At 40.2% G+C, this 20855-nt stretch overlaps 1 protein-coding gene and 1 pseudogene across 4 annotated transcripts in view; one reads left to right on the forward strand and one right to left on the reverse strand.

Annotated features, from left to right (window-relative positions):
- Nucleotides 1–5162: 5162 nt before the first annotated feature.
- LOC129492705 (heterogeneous nuclear ribonucleoprotein K-like) lies at nt 5163–9923 on the reverse strand (annotated as a pseudogene).
- Nucleotides 9924–11669: 1746 nt separating this feature from the next.
- Nucleotides 11670–20855, forward strand: part of PRRC1 (proline rich coiled-coil 1) — a 39073-nt gene continuing 29887 nt past the window's right edge. The window contains exons 1-4 of one of the 4 annotated variants that reach the window (XM_063612987.1): nt 11670–11755; nt 17533–17655; nt 18593–18982; nt 20672–20832. In XM_063612987.1, coding sequence (XP_063469057.1) covers nt 17553–17655; nt 18593–18982; nt 20672–20832 — 654 coding nt within the window. In that variant the 5' untranslated portion in view covers nt 11670–11755; nt 17533–17552. Of the gene's footprint in view, nt 11868–17532; nt 17656–18592; nt 18983–20671; nt 20833–20855 lie in introns of all 4 variants that reach the window. The other 3 variants (XM_063612988.1, XM_055299185.2, XM_055299184.2) reach the window with 3 other exon arrangements.

The following is a 20855-nucleotide window of genomic DNA, read 5'->3' on the forward strand; positions in this document are numbered from 1 at the left end:
ACTCTTCTCCCAATTACTCTTCTCTTTTCATACAGCACTGTGTAGTTATGCCATACAGTTTGTGTTCTCCCCATCATTTTCTGTGTACTTCTGTTATAGTATCTGGCATTTTTTATTCTTGCATTTTTTGTGCTTTGATACATATATTTCCTGCTGCCTGTAATCTCCTTTAGGGAAGGAATTAGTTCCTGTTATTTCTGGTATATGGCTTCTAGCGTAGTGCTTTACTTAATAAATGTTGGTCGTGTGAATATTTTGAAATATTTCCAGGAATTGTAGCTTCTAGAAATTTAAGCTGTGGGCAATGCCACATGCCTATGCATATAAATTATGGAAGGAATCTTAGCTCTCATCTTAGATCATATTCTGAGGCCAAGTTTAATTGACTCACATTAAGTAAAATGAATTTTATGTATGTGAAGGAAACGAAGAACTAAATTATCTCTGGAATATTTTTGATATGATGGGAGCAAAATTATGAGCCTTTTGGAAAAGAATGATAAGAGCACTCTGCAGCATCAGCAACTGCAGTGCACTGATGAAACTTTATGATCCTTGGTGCATTCATTTATTTATTCACTTAACGAAGATTGGCTGACTGCCTACTAAGTACTTGGGGCTAACATTGAGGATACAGTGGTGAATGAAACAGACAAACTTGCTCTTGAGTTCATAAGCTTATATCTATGGAAGATGGACAGTAAACAAATAGATTTATATTGTAATATCAGGAAGTGCTCAGTGTTATGAAGAAAAATGAAGCAAGGTGTTCGGGGAAGGCCTCCCTGGGACAAATGATATGAGGAAACAGGACTCCATTCGGCAAGAGGGAGCAGCTGCAAAGAGCCCAAGGTGTGAGGGTCCTGGAAACAGCACTAGGCCAGGGCGATGGAACAGAGGGAGTGAGGGAAAGGGCGGTGGGAAGTGAGGGCTGAAGGCGGTGGGGGCAGGGATTGGGTCACGTGGGCCTTGCAGGCCATGGTAAAGCTCTGTGGAAAAGCACCATAGACAGGCAGACGTGGAGCAAGTGGGCCGTTACAGTGGTAGGTGAGATTTCCAAGTGACACTGGGTGAAGTCGGGGCTCAGGTGGGAGCAGGAGCGTTGAGGGGGCGTGGTCAAACACTGACTGTTTCCTCTGTGGAGCTGACAGAATTTTCCAAAGGACTGGATGTGGAGTGAGAGGGAAAGTTAGGAGTCAAGGAGGTCTCCAAGGTGTGTGTGTGTGTGTGTGTGTGTGTGTGTGTTTAAAATACACTTATTTTTAGAACAGCTTCAGATTCACAGAAAAGTTGATAGTACAGAGTTCCCATATACCCCATACCCAGTTTGCTTATTATTAATAACATCTTACATAAGTATGGCACGTTTATTACAAGTAATGAGCTAATATTGCTATATTTTTATTAACTAAAGCCCATACTTGTATTCAGTTTCCTTAGTTTTTACCTAATGCCTTTTTCTGTTCCAGGATCTCATGCAGGATACCACGGAGAGATCGAATACCCAGTGAGTAATGACAGACCCTATATAAAAACAGAGCTCTGACCCACAGCCTGTAGCAACCAGTCCAGGAAGCTAAACAACAAGCCCTGTAGCAATTGGCCCCACATGGCCAGAACCTAATGACAGACAGCTTCTGTAATTTTTGCCGCAGCTTCCAACTTAGGACAAACTAAAGAAAGCCATTTAAGTCCCAAGTACTTAGGAGGCACTTGAGTGATCGACCAAACTCTATTAAATGAATGACTGCACCCCTAACCCTGCTTCTGTTTGGCCCACCTACAGCTTCCCCATGATAAAAGCCTCCAATCTGAAGCTTCTCTTTTTCCCACTCTGAAGCTTTTCCACTGCTCTTGAGTCTCTGCCTTTGAATTTCCACCAAATGCAAGTGATGGTTGCTACTCCACTGCTACAGTAAGCTCTGAATAGCCTTTTCTTGCTCTCATTTAAGTTCTCTTTGTTTCTTTCCACAGCACAGTACATTTAGCTGTCATTGTCTCCTTAGGCTCCTCTTGGCTATGACAGTTTCTCAGGCTTCTCTTGTTTTTAATGACCATGACAGTTTTGAGGAATACTGGCCAGATATACTGTAGAATCTCTCTCTATTCTCATGATCACACTGGGATTATGGTTTTGAAGGAGGAAGACCACCGAGGAAAAGTGTCATTTTTATTACTGTATATCAAAAGTACATTCTCTCAACATGACTTATTACTGGTGATGTTGGATTTGACCCAAGGTGTTTTTTATCAGAGCAACTAGAAAAGCACAGTTGCCATTTACCGTGTAGGAAGAGTACAAGAGGGGCAGGATATTTTGGGGAAACACTGAGAGTTTTAATTAGTCTCCTGCTTAGACACCAAAGTGAAGCTATTAAACAGTCGTAGAGTTTAGGAGAGAAGTTATGGTTGGACAGATAGAGATGGAAGTCACTAGCCTACAGATGTTGTTTAAGGCTGTGGACTGGCGAAGATCACTGGGAGCTTGAAAAGAAGTATAAGTACTACCTACTGGATCATTTCAACAGGAATTTTTACTACAAATAAGGATAGTTGTGTTTTTTCCATGTTAAAGTTTTTTTTCTCTCTTTTTACATTGTTATTTTAAATGAAAGGCTTCTATCTCACTACTTCAGTGTGCTGGCTCTGTTACTTTGTACATGTCCTTTATCAGGTTAATGATTGCTTCTATTCCTAGTTTAACAAGAGTTATGAATAAGAGTTCAATTTTATCAAATGTTTTTAACTGCATCTACTGGTATTATCAGATTTCTTTTCTTTTTAAATTTGTTAAATCATCAATAAATTTTTCTGAAGTAGGACCACTCTTCTATTCCTGGGGGGAAAACAACCTTACTTTGTCACAATGTATATCATCAATCATCATCATCACTATCACCCAATTCAATTTTCTAACATTTCATCTAGAATTGTTTTTTCTTTTTCTTTTTCTTTTTTTGTTTGCAGGGCTAACTCCCAGGCAGTGTGCCCAGAGTCAGCCTTTTCATCTATGTTTATAAGGAAGAATGTATTATTTTCTTTTGTCTAGTTAGGAAGCTAACCATAATGAACGCTCACTACAGAAGTCATTTAACTATCCCTCACTCATCAGCGGAGGAAATTAAAGCTCAGAGAAGGTAACCCTTAGACAAGAGTTGCTTTGTTAATTAGTGGCAGAAGCTGTGCTAGATTCCTAATCTAGTGTATTTTCCACCTAACCCTGCTGATCTGCTTAGAAGCAGTTCTATGAGATAGGAAGCAGAAGGACACCACATGGCTGTTCCCATGCAGCTGGTTTGATTGGGGAGTTACATAAATTGGACTCATTCACCTCACAGGCTCTGTTGTCAAAATTTCACTTCTAAGCGTTAAAGAAATGCTGAATTGACAAAAGAAAAATCACATGGCCCTGAGCTTTAAATATTGCTTGAAAATGAAGGTGCTTGTAGAAACAATTGTGTTATGTTTCCTTTTCTAAACCATCATAAAAATTAAAAGGGAAAAGTGGAATGTTCTGTGAATTAAAAGTCTTGAGAAACACTACTACGGATATAAATATTTAGGAGGTATCATGCATTGAGAGCTATTGCTTGAAGTTATGCAAACTTTTAACTTTGTAAAAACACAAAATTCTAGAAAACAATTAGAATACTTTGCAATATGTTATTGCATATTAACAGGGATTCCTTGGACAGAGAACTAATTTTAGTGGCATGGTTTCTTATTCAAAGGAAAATTTCAAATTTTTCAAAAGAAACATTTGTTCTGTCTCCTACAAGAATATTCTTAGTGAACTCATATTTGGAGGAGAAAAAAGATGATTGTGAAGATGTTTTGCAATGTGTGTGCTGCACATGAATCTTAACAGAAAATTCAACTAAATTCAAAACATGCTCGTAGCACTCACTCATGTAAAAATTTGAATGTAGTGGTATTCTAAACCCCAAGTTACTACCATCAAGGAGCTCATAAATGAATAGAGAATATAAGCATGTACAGCCAACAATACTACAATGTAAAAAGATTTTATGGTAGAAGAAAACTTTGAGCAAGTCCTTGAAAAGTGAAGAATACCTATTAGTAGAAGGTGGAAAGGGAAAAACATGCTTCAGGTAAAGGGATTGATAGGGGCAAAGGTGCACGGCTTCAGGCTTCAGGAGGGCAGATTCTTGCAGTGGGTGCCTGGGAAATATGGAGCAGGATGTAGGAAAAGGAGAAGAGTCTCGAAAGCAACAGTAAGTGGAGTTTTTAAGGTTTTACCATGTGAGCAAGAAGGAGTCGTAGATGTTTTCATAAATATGTATTTGAGAAAAATAATTGAATTTGCTCTTCTTTTTTTTTTTTTTTTTTTTACAATTTAAGATTACTGTATCTCCTTGTAAGAGGAAGGTTTCAATAAATTTTACAGGTGTCAATCAACCCTTGTTCAAATTGGTCACATATCAAATCTAGCATCATGGGTGTTTTATTTATTTCCAAGTGAGTTTTAACTATCATTACAAATGTCAATATACTATGCAAAACATCCACAGGAACTTTTTTCATCTTTTTTTGAATTGTACACAAACATTTCCTACATAATCCAACATACAACAGAGAAATGGCACATCTTTTTCTTTCAATTTGCATACAATGGAAAAACAAGTATATATATATTTTATAAAGTTTAATAAGACATTAGAGTAAGTTGACAGTTTATAGGTGAGAAATTATCTAATAAAAATAATCAATTTTTTTCAGCATCAGTCACTTCCATAACCAAGTGTTATTCTGATTAATAAAACTTGCTGCCAATCAGAATTCTGGTATATACTCATACCATTACTCAATTTGTAGTACTGCTCCCCACTTTAGCTCTTCACAACCACTAACAGAGAAAATTGTTGAAAAGCAGGGGCAAGCATTTGCAAAAACAAACAAAAAATTCCCAGCTTATTATAAGCATGAATATGTATGATGGAATTTCTTCCCAGCAATAGGCTTTCAAACCATCAAGAAATCACCAGAACTAAGTTTGCCGAGTTATTTTGCCTGTGTCCAAGAAGAGATGCACTTATATATCCAACAGAGGAGCTGAAAATCAAACTTAGTGTTAGTTTGGGAGTGGAGAAATTCAGCCACCATTTTAAAATGACTGTCTTAAAAAAAATGACCACAAAAAATAGGTTCACTAAATTTATTTTAAAAATCATAAAATGTTTCTTTAAAAAGAGCATTACATTCTGCACACTGCTCTGAACAGATGCCAGGGACATGGGGACTATTGTTACTTTTCCTCCCTGTCCCACCCCCCAAATGTTACAGTGACCACAAAGCAAGGTGTTCGCAATAATTACATGGGGGGAATTTTTTTTAAACCACCAACAATAACAAAAAATAAAATCCACTCACTCTGCTGCTGTTTCAAAATTTCAATGTTAGTTTTTGCACGCCCTTCCCCCACAACCCTGTTTGTAAGGAACTAAAACATTACATGTGATGAACAGCAAAGATTTCACTACACTTCAAACGCAGAACACCTACGAAGCAGAGGAATGTTGGCTTTTTAAACAGAAGCAATTAAAAAAAAAAGATGCAGGACTCCTCCAGTTATTCACTAGTCTTAGAAAAACTTTCCAGAATACTGCTTCACATTGTTCTGCAGCAAATATTGTGCATTCTGTATCTGGACCTGTGTTCCTGTAATGGTAATGATCCGATCTTCGGATCCTTCTAAAGGCTCATCGATTTTGATTGAAGCTCCCAACTCATGACCAATTTGTTTAATCCGCTGACCACCTTTGCCAATAATAGATCCAGTCAAATCTTTGGGAATAGTTACTTGCGCAGTAATAATAGGTCCACCAAGATCACCATATGAGCCACCAACCCCTGCATAGGAATAATCATATCCGGAGCCACCCTGTGGTTCATAAGCCATCTGCCATTCTGATGGGCTCCATGTATCTATTGCAGAGTTCCAAGTTTCATCAGGACTGAAACCAACCATGCCATCATAACAGTCTCCAGGTCTCCCTCTTCTGTCATAGGCCATTAGGTCTCCCCCTCTAGGTGGTGGTGGTGAAGAGGAAGATTCCAAGCTCTGCTACCACCCCGGCCACCTCGTCCAGTAGTAGGAGGAGGTGGTCCTCGATGAGGGCTCATATCTCTTCTAGATGGAAGCATGGGACGCCCACTCCAACAAGGAGGCATTCTGTCAAAACCACCTCTTCCCCACATCGGAAATCCCACTGGGCTTCCAGGGCGGTCATCAAACATCATCGTAAAACCACCATAATCATAGGTTTCATTGTAAAAACTGGGATCATAAGGCTGTGCAGGTCCTTTGATGGGAGACTCAGATATAAGATCAAGGATGATCTTTATGCACTCTACAACCCTACTGGGTTTTCCTCCAATAAGAACAACTCTGTCAGTGGGATGAGAACAGCATTCCTAGAAAAGCTTGATGGTTGTTTGAGTGTTCTCTCAAAGTTCTTTGATTTTAGCACCTTTGACCCCAATATTCCTCCTGCTAGACTCTGATGAATCAACAGCTTCAACTTGCACTCAAAGTCTCTTCCTTTATAGCGTTGGTAATGTAAGCATTCCACAGCATCAGATTCCAGCAGGAGCTGGCTGGCTGCAGTGAGTAATGGCAACTGCAGGCCCTCTTCCAAGGTAGGGATGATTTTCTTTAGAATTTCTCCAATTGTTTCAATATCAGCACTGATACTCAGTATGCACTTGGGGCCACTGCTGTCTGGGACCGAAACACTGGCATTGTAGACTACACAGGGAGCCTTAATATTCTTGCCTCCTTCTCCAATCACTGCCCCAGCATTCTTGTTCTGAAGCAGAATGTGTAATTCAACCATCTCATCAGTGTTTCTAGATCTTTTCAACGCTTGTTCCTCTTCCATATCTTCTGCAGGGCATTTACCAAATGCACCATTGGTTTCAGTGTTAGGGAAGGTTTCTTCTGGCTGTTCAGTTTCCGCTTGTATTAAAGGGACACACCAAGCTATAGGCCGCGAACAAGTGGGACACAGGCTGAGTTTGCTCTTCTTTAAGGAAAATTAAAATAGACTCTAGTGATGATTATGTGTGTGGGGGCAAAGTACATGTATTGAAATTTTCACACTAAACTCGTATAAAAATGAGTGACTTCTTGATATCTCTGTAACAGGATAACCCATAAATTCTACTGTCCAAATTGGAACATTTTTTAGAATAAGAGGTGGGTACTTTAAAAAAATCATGCTGGGACAACAACCCTAAAGTGGGAGTGTCCCAGACAAATTGAGAGGTAGGGTCCCACTATATCTTATTACATTTCCTTTAGTTGAAAGCAAACAAGCAAACAAACCTTGATTTGGAAGTTACCATTCAGACTCAACCAAATAAAGGTCCTTTTGGTTTAAAATAGTTATTATGAGATGAAGATGAATATTTAGGCAATTTTAAACTCAAAGAATAAGAGCTAAAACTGTGAGTTAGGCACTGTGCTAAGCACTCCACACCTATTAAGTAATTTAATCTTCATACAAAAACTATGAGGTCGGTATTAATATGACTATTTGCTCCACTTTATAGGTGAAGAAATGGAGAGACTGTGTTTTAAGTGAAAGGTCCAAGGTTAGCTGGTGACCCAGCAGAGCCAAGATTCCAATCCAGGTTTTTTGGTGCCAGCTGATGTCCTAGTCCATGCTACATTGCCTCTCACACTCTAAGCTTCAGCTCACTTGCCTCCTAAATTTGAATTTCAAATGAGCAATAATTTCTTTTTTTAGAACAAGTGTGTCCTATGCAACGTTTGAGACAAGGCTCCTCCTTCTTCCTGGTTGCCAAAGGAGCTTACTTATCCTCGGCATGGTTGAGTGCTGAGTGTGGGTGTGGGCTTCTGATCTCTATGTCTCAGCCAGTACCCTTGGCATTATCTGCTGAAGTGTTCTTTTTGGTTGTATAACTCACAGCCTGTTCTCACAGCCTGGTCTCCCAGCAGAGCCCATCATTTCTCAAGCCAGAATCAGCTCTGCCTCTGCTCCTGGTTATGTTGCAGATACCTAGTCTCGGCCTCATCTCTTATCCTCCTGGAAATATTCATATGAATATTTTTGAATGTTTGCATATTCATATGAATATTATGAACATTAAGGACTATCTTAAGAATATTTAAGAATAGGCCGGGCGTGATGGCTCAGCCTGTAATCCCAGCACTTTGGGAGGCCAAGGCGGGCGGATCACGAGGTCAAGAGATCGAGACCATCCTGGCCAACATAGTGAAACCCCATCTCTACTAAAAATACAAAAATTAGCTGGGTGTGGTGGCGGGAGCCTGTAGTCCCAGTTACTCTGGAGGCTGAGGCAGGAGAATCGCTTGAACCCGGGAGGCAGAGGTTGCAGTGAGCCAAGATTGCGCCACTGCACTCCAGCCTGGCAACAGAGTGAGACTCCATCTCAAAAACAAAACAAAACAAAACAAAAACAAAAAAACCAAGAATATTTAAGAATAGACCTAATAAACCTGATTTGGGCTAGAAAAAAAGCCTCAACTCAAATAGGAAAGTGTTTTTTTGTTTGCCTATGTTCGTGAGCAAGTAAAGCAGAATTCCACCATAGCACTTGCTCACTCATTACAGCTCACAAAGGAATTCTATCATATGTTAGAGAATTCCTACAAGGAAGAATTTGATGAGTTGTTAGCAATGACTGAAAAAATAAGAAACCTAGCAGCTTTTCGTTCTGCCATAATTTTCCATTGACTCTCTTCATTGTCTGCCACCTAAGAAGAAATCTTCTTACCTTACCACCCACAAAGCAGGCAAGCAGTTGAGGTACAGCCTAAGGATTCTAGGTTCCAACTCCAGCTCTATGCACCATTTTCATGGCCTTAGTTTCCATGTTTCTAATACTGGAATAATAATAGCTGCCACACAAAGTTCTTTTGAAGTTCAAATGAAAAGTGGTAAGTAAAACATAAAATATAGTAAATGTAAATCAAGGTTAACTTCAAAGCTCATCTTACCTCATTGTCCATGTAGTGGGTTGAATAGTGCCCACCCCCCAAAAAAGATATGCCCACCTGGAACTTATTACTTTGAACTTACTTGGAAACAGGATCTTCAAAAGACCTACAAATATATTGAGATGATATCATTCTGGATTTAGGGTGGGCCCTAGGCGGAATGAGTATGCACTTACAAGGAAGTATGCTTATAAGAGAAAGGCAGAAGGAGATTTGAGACACAAAGAGATGGCGGGGAAGGCCATGTGGAGACAGAGGCAGAGATTGGAGGTGTGCTGGCACAGAGGCAGAGATTGCAGGTATGCTGGCACAGGCCAAAGAACACCTGGAGCCACCAGAAGCTAGAAGGGACAAGGAAGGATTCTCCACTCGAGCCTTTGGAGAGGCCCTGCTCACACCTTGATTTTGGACTTCTAGCCCCCAGAACTGTGAAGGAATCAATTTCTGTTGTTTTTAGCCAACGAAAACATTAGTTGCAGTAATTTGTTGTGATAATCTTAGGAAACGAATGCAGCTTACTCCCAACCCATCAGTAAATCATGACAGCTCCATCTTCAACATACATCCAGACCGTGTGGGACACTAAGCCATCATCATCTCATTACTGGTCATCCTGCATTCATCCTCACATGGCCTGCAGTCACACAGCCATCAGAGTGTGATCAGAAATTGATGTCAAATCTTGTCAGTTCTCTGCTCAAAACCCTCCAGGTGCTTCTCATTTCTCTCAGAATGTGATCAAAGGCTTTCTCATGACCTACAAGGCTAGACACGATCTGGCCCCACTCCCTGTCCTCTTTTCTTTACCACTCTCACAGTCCTGCTTCCCTGTTGTCTGCGCACATGCCAAGCACACTCCCTCCTTAAGTCTTTGCATGCTCTTCTTTCTGTCCGGATAAGCACAGGCCTGCTGCATTACACGTCTCTGCTCACATCTCACCTATTCAGAGAAGCCTTGCCCATTCATCCTATCTGAAGTGGTCTACTCCAATTACTGTCAATATTACATCACTCTTTGTTGACTCCTCAAACTGCACATCACAAACAGTACTTACTTTATTTTCCTGTTCCTACCGTCTCTCCTATTATAAAGAACGCTCCCTAGATATCAAGACCTTGTCTGTCTTGTTCATTACTGCATTTCCAGTACCAATGCTCAGCACATTGCAGCCACTAGTAAATATTTGCTGAAAGGATGGAGAAACCAACATACCTTATAGCTATTAAGGGTGTTGACCAGAAAGGATGAAGATGGTATCTGTCTTTAGCACCACCCCAAACAGCACGATCCGGACAGTAACCTGGATCTCAACCTACACACATTCTTAGAGGACAGGAGTCACCGCCAAAGAAAACCACCCATAGTAGTTGCACAGTGAGATCTGAAGTCAGAGCATTGCTACATAGTATTAACTTTTCAGTGAGGTACTTTAGAATGCTTACAACTTTGAAGTTCAAGAGATAGATTAATGTTAAATCTCCAAATGAGTTCCTGAAAAAAAATTGAGAACAACAAAAACAATTTTTTATATCTTTAATGCTAAGCAATTTAAAAAATGTTTTCGGACAGGTGAGGTGGCTCATGCCTGTAATCCCAGCACTTTGGGAGGCCGAGGTCAGGAATCTGAGACCAGCCTGGCCAACATGGTGAAACCCTGTCTCTACAGAAAGTACAAAAATTAGCTGAGCGTGATGGCGTGTGCCTGTAATCCCAGCTACTCGGGAAGCTGAGGCAGGAGAATCGTTTGAACCCGAGAGGCAGAGGTTGCAGTGAGCCGAGATGGCGCCATTGCACTCAAGCCTGGGTGACAGGGCAAGACACCGTCTAAAAAGAAAAAAGTTTAAAAAGTTTTCATATGCTCTATTTTATTTGAGTCTGTCACTTGCCTGAGTTAGGGATGGTGGATAGTATTATTCTCAGTTTGCAGGTAGAAATATGGAGACTTATGGAGACTAAGTGACCTGTACAAGGGCAGGCAACCACACAACTGGCATTAGAGTAGTCTCAAACTCAAATCAAGACTTCTGATTTGAAGTTCCTTATTTTCCTCTATCGCACTCCATTAATTTATTTAATGTACATTATTGAACACCAACTATTTCAGGTACTGTGTTAGGTGCAGCATATAATAAGAAAGTTGATAATCTGTGTACTATTTTACAATTAAAAAAAGAATGTGCAATACATGTACTTGGGGAAAAATTCACTACAGTAACTGCTACTCTTCTCTCCCTCTTCTCCTGATCCCTCTCTCCTGATATAATCACTGTTATCTGGAAATCTTTGACTATACAGGCTAAGTCCCCTGTATCTGCCGCGAGGTCCTTCCTGGAGGTGCTGACTGGACTAGCTGACGTTGGCTAGATGACCACCAACCAGATGACCTTGGCTAACTGATCCTTATCCCTTGGGCCGCTGTGGCACAGGATGAGTGAGCTACACCTGGTAACAAGAGTGCCACTCTCGTGTAAGGGGGCTGCTAAGTAGAAAGGAGGCCAGCCCTTTGGAGAATGTTTCTAGAGGGTGTGGGCAGAACCAAGTCTCGGTGGTTAGGAAGATCTTGGCACCAAAGTTTAACTTGCAGCGTCCAGGCCGGGTTCACAGTGCATGGGACAGGCGGGGCGGGGCGATGCGGAGGCGGGGCGGGGCGATGCGGGGCGGGGCGGCGCGGCGCGGCGCGCGGCCGACGTGGCAGCCGCAGGAGCATGCGCCGCCAGTGGCCATCTTGTAGGCGGGGATGCGCCGAGGTGAGTTGCAGTGCGCGCCTTCGTTGTTTTCTCCAAGCTATAGTTCTACGTCGCGACCTCCCTATCATACCACACTCTTCAGCGACCACACAGGCACTTTCCCGGTCCCCAGGTGAGCGCCAGGTGGCTCCGACGCGCGTGTATGAGGGGGGTGGCATGGCATGGTTTGCAGGCGCCAGGGCCAGACCCCGAGGGACGGCATCCCTGGAAGGTGGGAGGGCCGGCCGGCGCCGCTGGACGCCGATGTCGTTTGCGAGCCCCTTAGTCCCGTGGTCCAGGCGCAGCTGTGGCGGCGTGCGGGGTGCAGCAGGCAGGAGTGCACGTTGCAGGGTGACCAGTTTCCGCTGGGTATGGCACGGTGGGCGCGGTTCGAGGGTCTCGCTCAGCGACACTTTGCTCCTGTCCAAGGACCAAAGCAGGAGCGCCCTGGCCCTCTGTCCCCACCTTCCAGTGCGCTGACTTTAGGAGAGACTAGCGGCGAGCGCCGGCGGACCTTAGCCCGGCCCTGTCTGGCCTGGAGACGTGGCAGAGCCTGAGGGGAAGCCGCTGTCTCCTGAAACAGGATTTCGGCCGCTGTGGCCCTGGAGAGGCCCAGGAGGCTCGAGAGTCATCACACCAGGACCGGCAATGAAAGGAAGCTTATTTTCCCTGAGGTTACCCCATCGGTGCTTAGCGCCGCTTGGGAGAGTTTTTGCATTCTCTTGTTTCTTTGTTTGGTCTTGGGACCTGCTTCAGGCAAATTTGCAGGATAGCACATTTCCTAGATTGACAGAGTTTATAGCCAATAGTGTTTTTGTCATTCGAAGTAGTTATTTTGAGAGACAACGTGCATTTCTGGGATCGTGACGCATCTTGGCATTGAGTCTTTCTCCTGTGCAGCCACTGTTTAATTCAGCGAAAATTTATAAAATTTTATTTTGGGGTCAGATTAGGCTCTAGCTAGCGCACACTGTCTGGTAGTAGAGACAATCTTGTGGCACGAGTAGGTCAGCAGTAATTGCTTTTAATGCTTTAAAGTTTATCAAAGCTTCACTATTCCATTTCTTGTAAACTTGTAAATAGCCATCCACTTTTTCTTTCTTTTTTTTTTTTTTTTAACAGAAAAACCAAAGCATAAGCAAATTGGAACAACAGGGTCTAGCCAGACTGAGAACTCAGTTTTCCAAACCGTTTTCTTCACTTTTTCTTTAGTGTTAATACATGAATAGTACTTTTCTTGACAAGACTTGAGCCCTAAAACAGTTACCAACTCTGACACTTCAGTGTTGTTTTATCATAATAGGTTTTTTTTAGTAGAAGGCACTATGTTTATGCATGTAAAAAAAAATTTACCAGTATTGCCATTACGCCAGTTTTCATATAGTAAGACATTAAAGACAAAGAAATTGATTATTTATTCCACTTAATGGCTTTATATTCATTGTACAGTTTCTTTTGCAGACACATTTGTTAATATTAGGGATTCTCTTACAATAGGACTTCTATTAGTCATTGTAAGGATTGGGGAGCATCTGTAGTAGAATGGTGAATGACCAATAAAAAATTAAATGAAGAAAAGAGGTAGCCTTGGTTGAGGAGTGGTAAAATCTCCAAAGGGGCGTTTCTGTCTCAGGTTATTTACCTTCGATGTATAGGTACTGAATGAAAGGATTCAGCCTCCCTGGATCCCTGTTCTCTACTTAGTGCCATAGATCTTTCCTACGTTCACAGCCAAACTTTTTGAAAGTGTTATGCGTGTTAGTCTCGCCTGCCACTGCTCGATTCAGCTTACACTGGAATCTTTCTCCACTCTTTACGTGAAAACCACCCTCGCTAAATTCACCTCCAGTTTGGCAGATCCGTTGAACTTCTCAGATAGTATCCTATTTGGCTTCTCTGCAGCATTAATACTGTTGCCCATTCATACTGCGCAACACTGGCTTTTGGACACCAGTCTCCTGGTTTGCTTCCTTTCTTTTAGCTTATCTCTTATTCTCTGCAAACTTGTCTTCCATCTTACTATACCAATAATTGGTTTTACATCATATTCTCTTTTCTCTTGGTATTCTCTTACATAATCTCATCTGAAAACATGACGTTAGACTATCAGTACACTGATGACACCCACATTTATGTGGTTGCTAAACTCCAGACCAAGTCAGTGTCTCTACTTAGATGTTCGTTTCAAGGAACTTAAACAGCATGTCAAAGACTAAACATTTTATGATTTCCCCCATCTGACTCCCCCAGAAAGAACATCAAACACATTGGCCTTCTGTAGTGTTTCCTATCTTTGTGCATGGCACCACCATCTATCTAGTTGTGCAAGTCATGCCTCCTTTCCCTTCCTCCATACCCAATCAGTCACTGAATTTTGCCACCTAATCTTGTCTTGATCTTATTTACTTTTCTCCAACTCCACTGTCATCACTTGAGTCTAGGTCAGAGTTTTTCAACTTTGGCACTATTGACATTTGGGGACACTTAATTCTTGCGTGTAGGCTGTGCATTGGAGGATTTTTAGTGGTATTCCTAACCTCTTCCTGCTATATACCAGTAGTAGCCCTCTAGTTGTGACAATAAAAAATGTCTTGGACATTGCCAAGTGACCCCTTGGGGGCATAATCAGCCCCTCCCACTGTGAAAATCATTAGTCTAGGTTGTTACTAACTTCTGTTGGAACTACTTCTATATCTTCCTTAATGGCCTGTCTGCATCTGCTCTGTCTGCCCCGTGGCCCAGGCTGCATACTTTGTTCAGATCTTTTCAAAAAATAAATGTGAATTGCTAATAACTGGAATCAGCCTAAATGTCCTTCAACAGATATATTTATACAATGGAGTACTATTCGGCAATAAAAAGGAACCCACTTGATATATGCAGCAGCTTAGATGAATCTCAAGAACATTATTCTGAGTGAAAAAAAGCCAGCTTCAAAAGGTTATATGCTGTATGATTCGATTTATGTAACATTCATAGAATGAGAAAATGATAGAAAACAGAGCAGTGTTTGCCAGGGCTTATGGTTGATGGGAAGGTAGATAAAGGAACAGCATGAGGAAATTTCTTTTTAGTGATGGAATGGTTCTATACCTGGTTGAGGTGGTGGCTATACGAGATTGTGCATATGATGAAACTTCATAGAACTATGCACATACACACAGTAAATGTAAAAACGTGAAATACAAATAAGATCTATTGTTAATAGTATTGTACCAATGTCAATTTCTTGGTTTTGATCATTGTAGTGTAGTGTAGTTACATAAGATGCTGTTACTGAGAGAAGCTGGGTTTGGGGTACTCAAGAACTCTGCTGTTTTTACCTCTTTTTTTAAATCTAAAATTCCTTCAAAACAGTTAAAAGACAGTTATGCCACCCTCAGCTTTAATGCCTTACAATTGTAGGATATGATAAATTTCTCTTCATAGGTTTTAGCCTGTAAATTGTTAAGTACAATGAGTTCTGAGATCCTCTCCAAAGAACCAATGTATCAGTATGTTCAGCTCCCCTGTTCTTTGTTATTCATTTTAAAGTTTAAATTCCTAGTTCTTTATTTCTCCTTGCCCCTAGTTTCAGTAAACAGCCCCTTCTAACCTCTATCAACTGCTCTGACCTTAGTCACCCTTGGTCACCTGCTGTGTTCTTAGTCATTCTGGGTCACCTATTCTGTAACCATCCTTCCCACCAAACTACTCAACCTGCTGCTCTGGCTCATACCCCTGCTCTCTTTAAAATAGCCAATTGGAATTAGCTTAGACCCTGTGGTCCAACCCTAGCCAGTGGGGGAAAGACACAGCAGTAGGGACTAGCTGCGTTAGGATAAGAACCCCTTCCTCTCCCTTGTGCAGGTGTACTCTTGACATTGCTCCATCTGTGAGACACACCCTTCTATAGAAGTAAAATTGCTTTGCTGAGAAAATTAAATTTATGTTCGAGTGCTATTTCTTTTGTGGCACTGAAAATTTATTTCTAACACAATGACACTGTTCTTTAAAAACCCAAGTTTTTTAACCTGGTTTATGAGGTTGAACACCTTTTGGGCTTCTGTCTGTCCCTCCAGTCCTGATTCTTCTTTCTCGCCCTTCACATGGATTTTCTTGAATGTTTCTTGTTCTTCCCACTCAGTTGGTAGATATATTTGCTATATATTCACTTTTTCTGGACTCTGCCTTTCTTCCCTTGCCTAATTAAGTTCTTATCTTTCAAATCTCGGTTTATCTGTGACTTATTTGGGGAACCCTTTCCTTACCTCCGAGTCAAAATCATATTCCTATCAAACAAAACTGTGTTCTTACCTCAGAGCACATAATTCAGCTACCATTCAGTGTAAATTGGTTTATTATTTTATTGTTTCCTGTACTAGACTATAAGTATCCTATTTGTTTTTGCTAATCATTGTTATTTCCAGAGGCACCAGTATAGTGCTTGTCAAGCAGTTGACCTTCACTAAAAACTTATTAAATGAATAAAAATATTAAAAACAAATATAGCATATTTAGAAGTTGGTTCTGTACTTGAGATACACTTCAGGATTTGTAATTTTAAAGAAAGTTTTCTCATATTTTATAATCCATTGTTGTCTATTAGGATCCTGCTATCTAATGGCATTTTTGCTATAGTTAACTTTTCTAAAACCTCAGATATACAATTTATCTGTTACTGGATATGCTTTAAAATGTGAACTAGGAAAATTGTGAATTAATGCTTTTATCAAGTGAAGCACATTTTATTTTATTTTATTGAGACGAGTTCCTGCTTTGTTGCCCAGGCTGGAGTACAGTGGCATTCTCACTGCTCCCTGCAGCCTCAACCTCCTGGCATCAGGTGATCCTCTCACTTCAGCATCCTGAGTTGCTGGGACCATAGGCACATGTCACCCTGCCTGGCTAATGTTTTAATTTTTTGTAGAGATGGAGTCTTCCTATGGTGCCCAGGCTGGTCTCAAACTCCTGGTCTCAAGGGATCCTCCCACCTCTACCTCCCAAAGTGTAGGGTTACAGTGGTCAGCCACTGTGCCCGGCTTTATTTTTTTTTATGTTAATGGGGATATCTTATACACAGTACTTTATGAGAGAAGAGGAAGGGCTTCAAAAATACATTAAATATATTATTTATTTATTTTTAGAGATGAGAACTTGCTCTGTCACGCAGGCTGGAGTGCAGTGGTGCAGTCATAGCTCACTGCAGCCTTGAACTCCTGGGTTCAAGCCATCTTCCCACCACAGCCTCCCAAAGTCCTGGGATTTCAGGCGTGAGCCACTGTGCCCAGCCTCATTTTTATTTTAAATTTAATAATGACTGAAATTTATATTTATTTACTTGTTTTTATTTTTTAGAAATGAGATCTTGCCATGTTGCCCAGGCTTGTCTCCAACTCCTAACCTCAAGTGCCTCCTGTCTTGGCCTCCCAGAGTGCTGGGATTATAGGCATGAGACACCACACCTGGCCCAGACATAACTATCTCTAACATGCATTCATGTGGCAGAAATCAAATTAGTAATTTACTATTTGAAATGTAGTAGATAATTAGTTATATTGTTATTATAACATGAAATTATTTCCCACTTATAAAGTGTCTACATGGGAATGTTACAGATTGTTTGATATTAAATATTCTCATAGATTGCTTTCTTAGAAATTTGGACAAACTCTTCATCTGCAAATAAGTTGCATTATAAATAGTAAAGGTGGACATCTATCTCTTGATGATTATTATTTTAGTCATTCTCTATTCAAGCTTTAAAAATATGCTTTTGGTTACTGTGTAATATTTGTTACATTTTTATGTTTTTATAGTATACCATAATTGAAGAAAAATGATGGAAGAGAGTGGAATAGAGACAACACCACCTGGGACTCCTCCACCAAATCCTGCAGGGCTGGCTGCTACTGCTCTGTCTTCTACCCCTGTTCCATTAGGTACACGTAGTTGTCTAACATCTCATGTGTTTTGAGAATAGTGAAGATACTATCATCTTTTCTCAGAGCCAATTAAGAAAAGAATGCATATATTAAAACTTCTCTATTATTTTTCAAGATGAAATAGCCTTTTTAATTTAAAGAATAGAAAGAAAGTTTTTTGTATTTAAAGTAAGAAAACATCAGTGTTTTGCTTCAGGTAGACTTTTGTTATGTTCATAATTTTACCATCATTTATATTATGACAGAAATATCCTAAAAAGCATGTGTTAGCTTTGTCTGCTGTTCTTTTTCTTTTTTCTGAGATGGAGTTTCACTTGTCGCCCAGGCTGGAGGGCAGTGGTGCGATCTCATCTCACTGCAACCCCCGCCTCCCGGGTTCAAGTGATTCTCCTGCCTCAGCCTCCCGAGTAGCTGCGATTATAAATGCTCACCACCATGCTCAGCTAATTTTTGTATTTTTAGTAGAAACAGGATTTCACAATTTTGGCCAGGCTGGTCTCAAACTCCTGACTTCAGGTGATCCACCTGCCTCAGCTTCCCAAAGTCCTGGGATTACAGGCGTGAGCCACTGCGCTCGGCCTACTGCTCTACGACTTTGTGGTGATTAACCTTTCTGAGCCTTCAGGGCATAGGTTTTCATGCTGAAACTAGGGATGAAGAATCACTTTATTTTATTAAAAATACACCAAAACAAACAAGCAAAAATGAACAATGCCATAGGTTCATACAGCTGCTTCTTTTACTTACGGGAGTTGAAAGTCATTTACACTCAATTATATTTGTTGTATATTTTAAATTACACTTTTTAAAATAATTCTTGGGATATGCTTTGGTAAGTTTAAAAATTTTGCAAGAGGAAAGTAATTAGACAGTTCGGAAACTAAATAAAAAACATTTCTAATTCTGTGCTTTTATCCTCTCCACTTTTTTCTAGCAGCAACCAGTTCTTTTTCTTCTCCAAACGTATCCTCCATGGAGTCCTTCCCACCAGTCGCATACTCTACTCCTCAGCCGCCCTTTCCTCCTGTGAGGCCTTCAGTGCCATTACCTTTTGTGCCTCCTCCTGCAGTTCCTTCTGTGCCACCACTTGTTACTTCTATGCCACCTCCTATTTCTCCATCAACTGCTGCTGCTTTTGGTAATCCTCCTGTATCTCACTTCCCACCTTCAACTTCTGCCCCAAACACTCTTTTACCTGCACCCCCTTCGGGTCCTCCTATATCAGGATTTTCTGTTGGTTCAACTTATGACATTACAAGGGGACATGCAGGGAGAGCTCCCCAGACACCCCTGATGCCATCATTTTCTGCACCTTCAGGAACAGGTAATTCTTTCTTATACTTTGAAATACGTGGCTATTAATTAATGTTTTATTTTTCTTTAAAATAATAACTTTGTTGAGATATAATTTATGTACTCTACAATTCACCCAATTCAAAGCCTACAGTTTCATAGTTTACATACAGAATTGTGCATCCCTTTTCACAATTTTATAACCTTTTCATCACTTTAAGAAAGAAACCCTATTCCTTTTAGCAGTCAGCCCCTGCTGTCCCCCATATCCTCACAGCTCTAGGCAACTACTAGTCTACTTTCTGTGTATATGGATTTGCTTATCCTGGTCATTTCATATAGATGGAATCATATAATATGTGGCCTTTTGTGACTGGCAACTTTCACTTAACTATTTTCACTTAAATATTTCACTTACGTATTTTCAAGATTCATCCCTGTTGTAGCATTTGTCAGTACTTCATTCCTTTTCATGGCTGAATAATATGCCAGTTTATGAATATGTATACCACATTTCATTTATTCAATTAATCAGTTAATGTTGGGTTTTCCACTTTTTGGCTGTTTAGATAATGCTGCTATAAATATTTGTTTACAAGTTTTTGTATGGACATGTTTTTATTTTTCTTGGGTATCTACCTAGGCATGGAATTGCTGATTTACATGGTAATTCTACATCAAACTATTTTCTAAAGCAGGTGTACCATTTTACCTTCTTATCAGCAGGCGGGGTCCCACTTCTCTGCATTAATGTTCTTCTCTTTATTCATTTCTTTGGTTTCCAGAGTTACCTATCTCATGTTTTTGCCATTTAAATTATTAAAATAAGGCTGTTAGTATAATTCAGCATATGATTTTTTTATGTGATACACAACTCAGTAGATGATTGGTATATGGGACGTCAGAAAATTCCAAAATTTTGTCCTAATATTTGTGCATATATAGAGAAATTTAAAGGTGAAGTCTGAGTTTTTTTAAATTTTACTGAAAAAATTATCAGGACTGACTGTTCCAGGGAGTAGTGTTTTTTTAGCCAGGTAAAAATTCAGAAACAAATAAAACCTCATTTATGCCAAAAGTTTGTGATATTGGGTTATTTCCTTTCCTAGGTCAGTTACATCTACTTGTTTTGTTTCTTTGGAAAAATTGTTGCAAACGAGTTATCAAAACTTCGTCCTTGTCATTCTCTACCTGTTGTTTCTCATTTTAGGGAAAAGAAGTAACTTTGCTGTGATTTTTATTATCTATCTTTCCCTGTCTGCCTTTACAAATGAAACTTATTGCAGAGTACAAGTACTATATTGATGTCTGTGTATATGTGAATTTTCTTTTTGAGTTAACATGAAGTATATAGAGTATGTGTAATAATTGTGTGCTTTTTTGTGAGGAACGTCAGTGCTCAATTAATTTTATGGATTAAAGAGACCTGAACTACAGCTGTTCATATCCAAGTGCTGAATAGAACAGACCTGAAGAACTTTTGTATATATGCTTTTTGTCCATTTTCAGGATACTTGGTTTAAGACTATATAAAGGGAAATAAATTTCTTTTGAAATTCTGTTTAATTTGCATTTTATAAAGGTTCGTGTTAATCTTTGAGTGTATAACTCAGTCTTCAAATGCCTGAATATTAATATTAAAGTTGTTTGAGCCACTCCTTTTTATAGGAAAAAGTTTATGGAATAAATTATACATATGAAAATTTTTGCCATTGACTAGGTCTTTTGCCAACTCCTATTACTCAGCAAGCCAGTTTGACATCTCTAGCACAGGGAACTGGAACCACATCAGCCATTACTTTCCCAGAGGAGCAAGAAGACCCTAGAATTGATAGAGGTCAGGATGAAGCATCTGCTGGTGGAATCTGGGGTTTTATTAAGGTAAGAGGTACTTAAAAATTATG

Source organism: Symphalangus syndactylus, chromosome 11 (assembly GCF_028878055.3).
Source record: "Symphalangus syndactylus isolate Jambi chromosome 11, NHGRI_mSymSyn1-v2.1_pri, whole genome shotgun sequence".
Lineage (NCBI taxonomy): Eukaryota > Metazoa > Chordata > Mammalia > Primates > Hylobatidae > Symphalangus > Symphalangus syndactylus.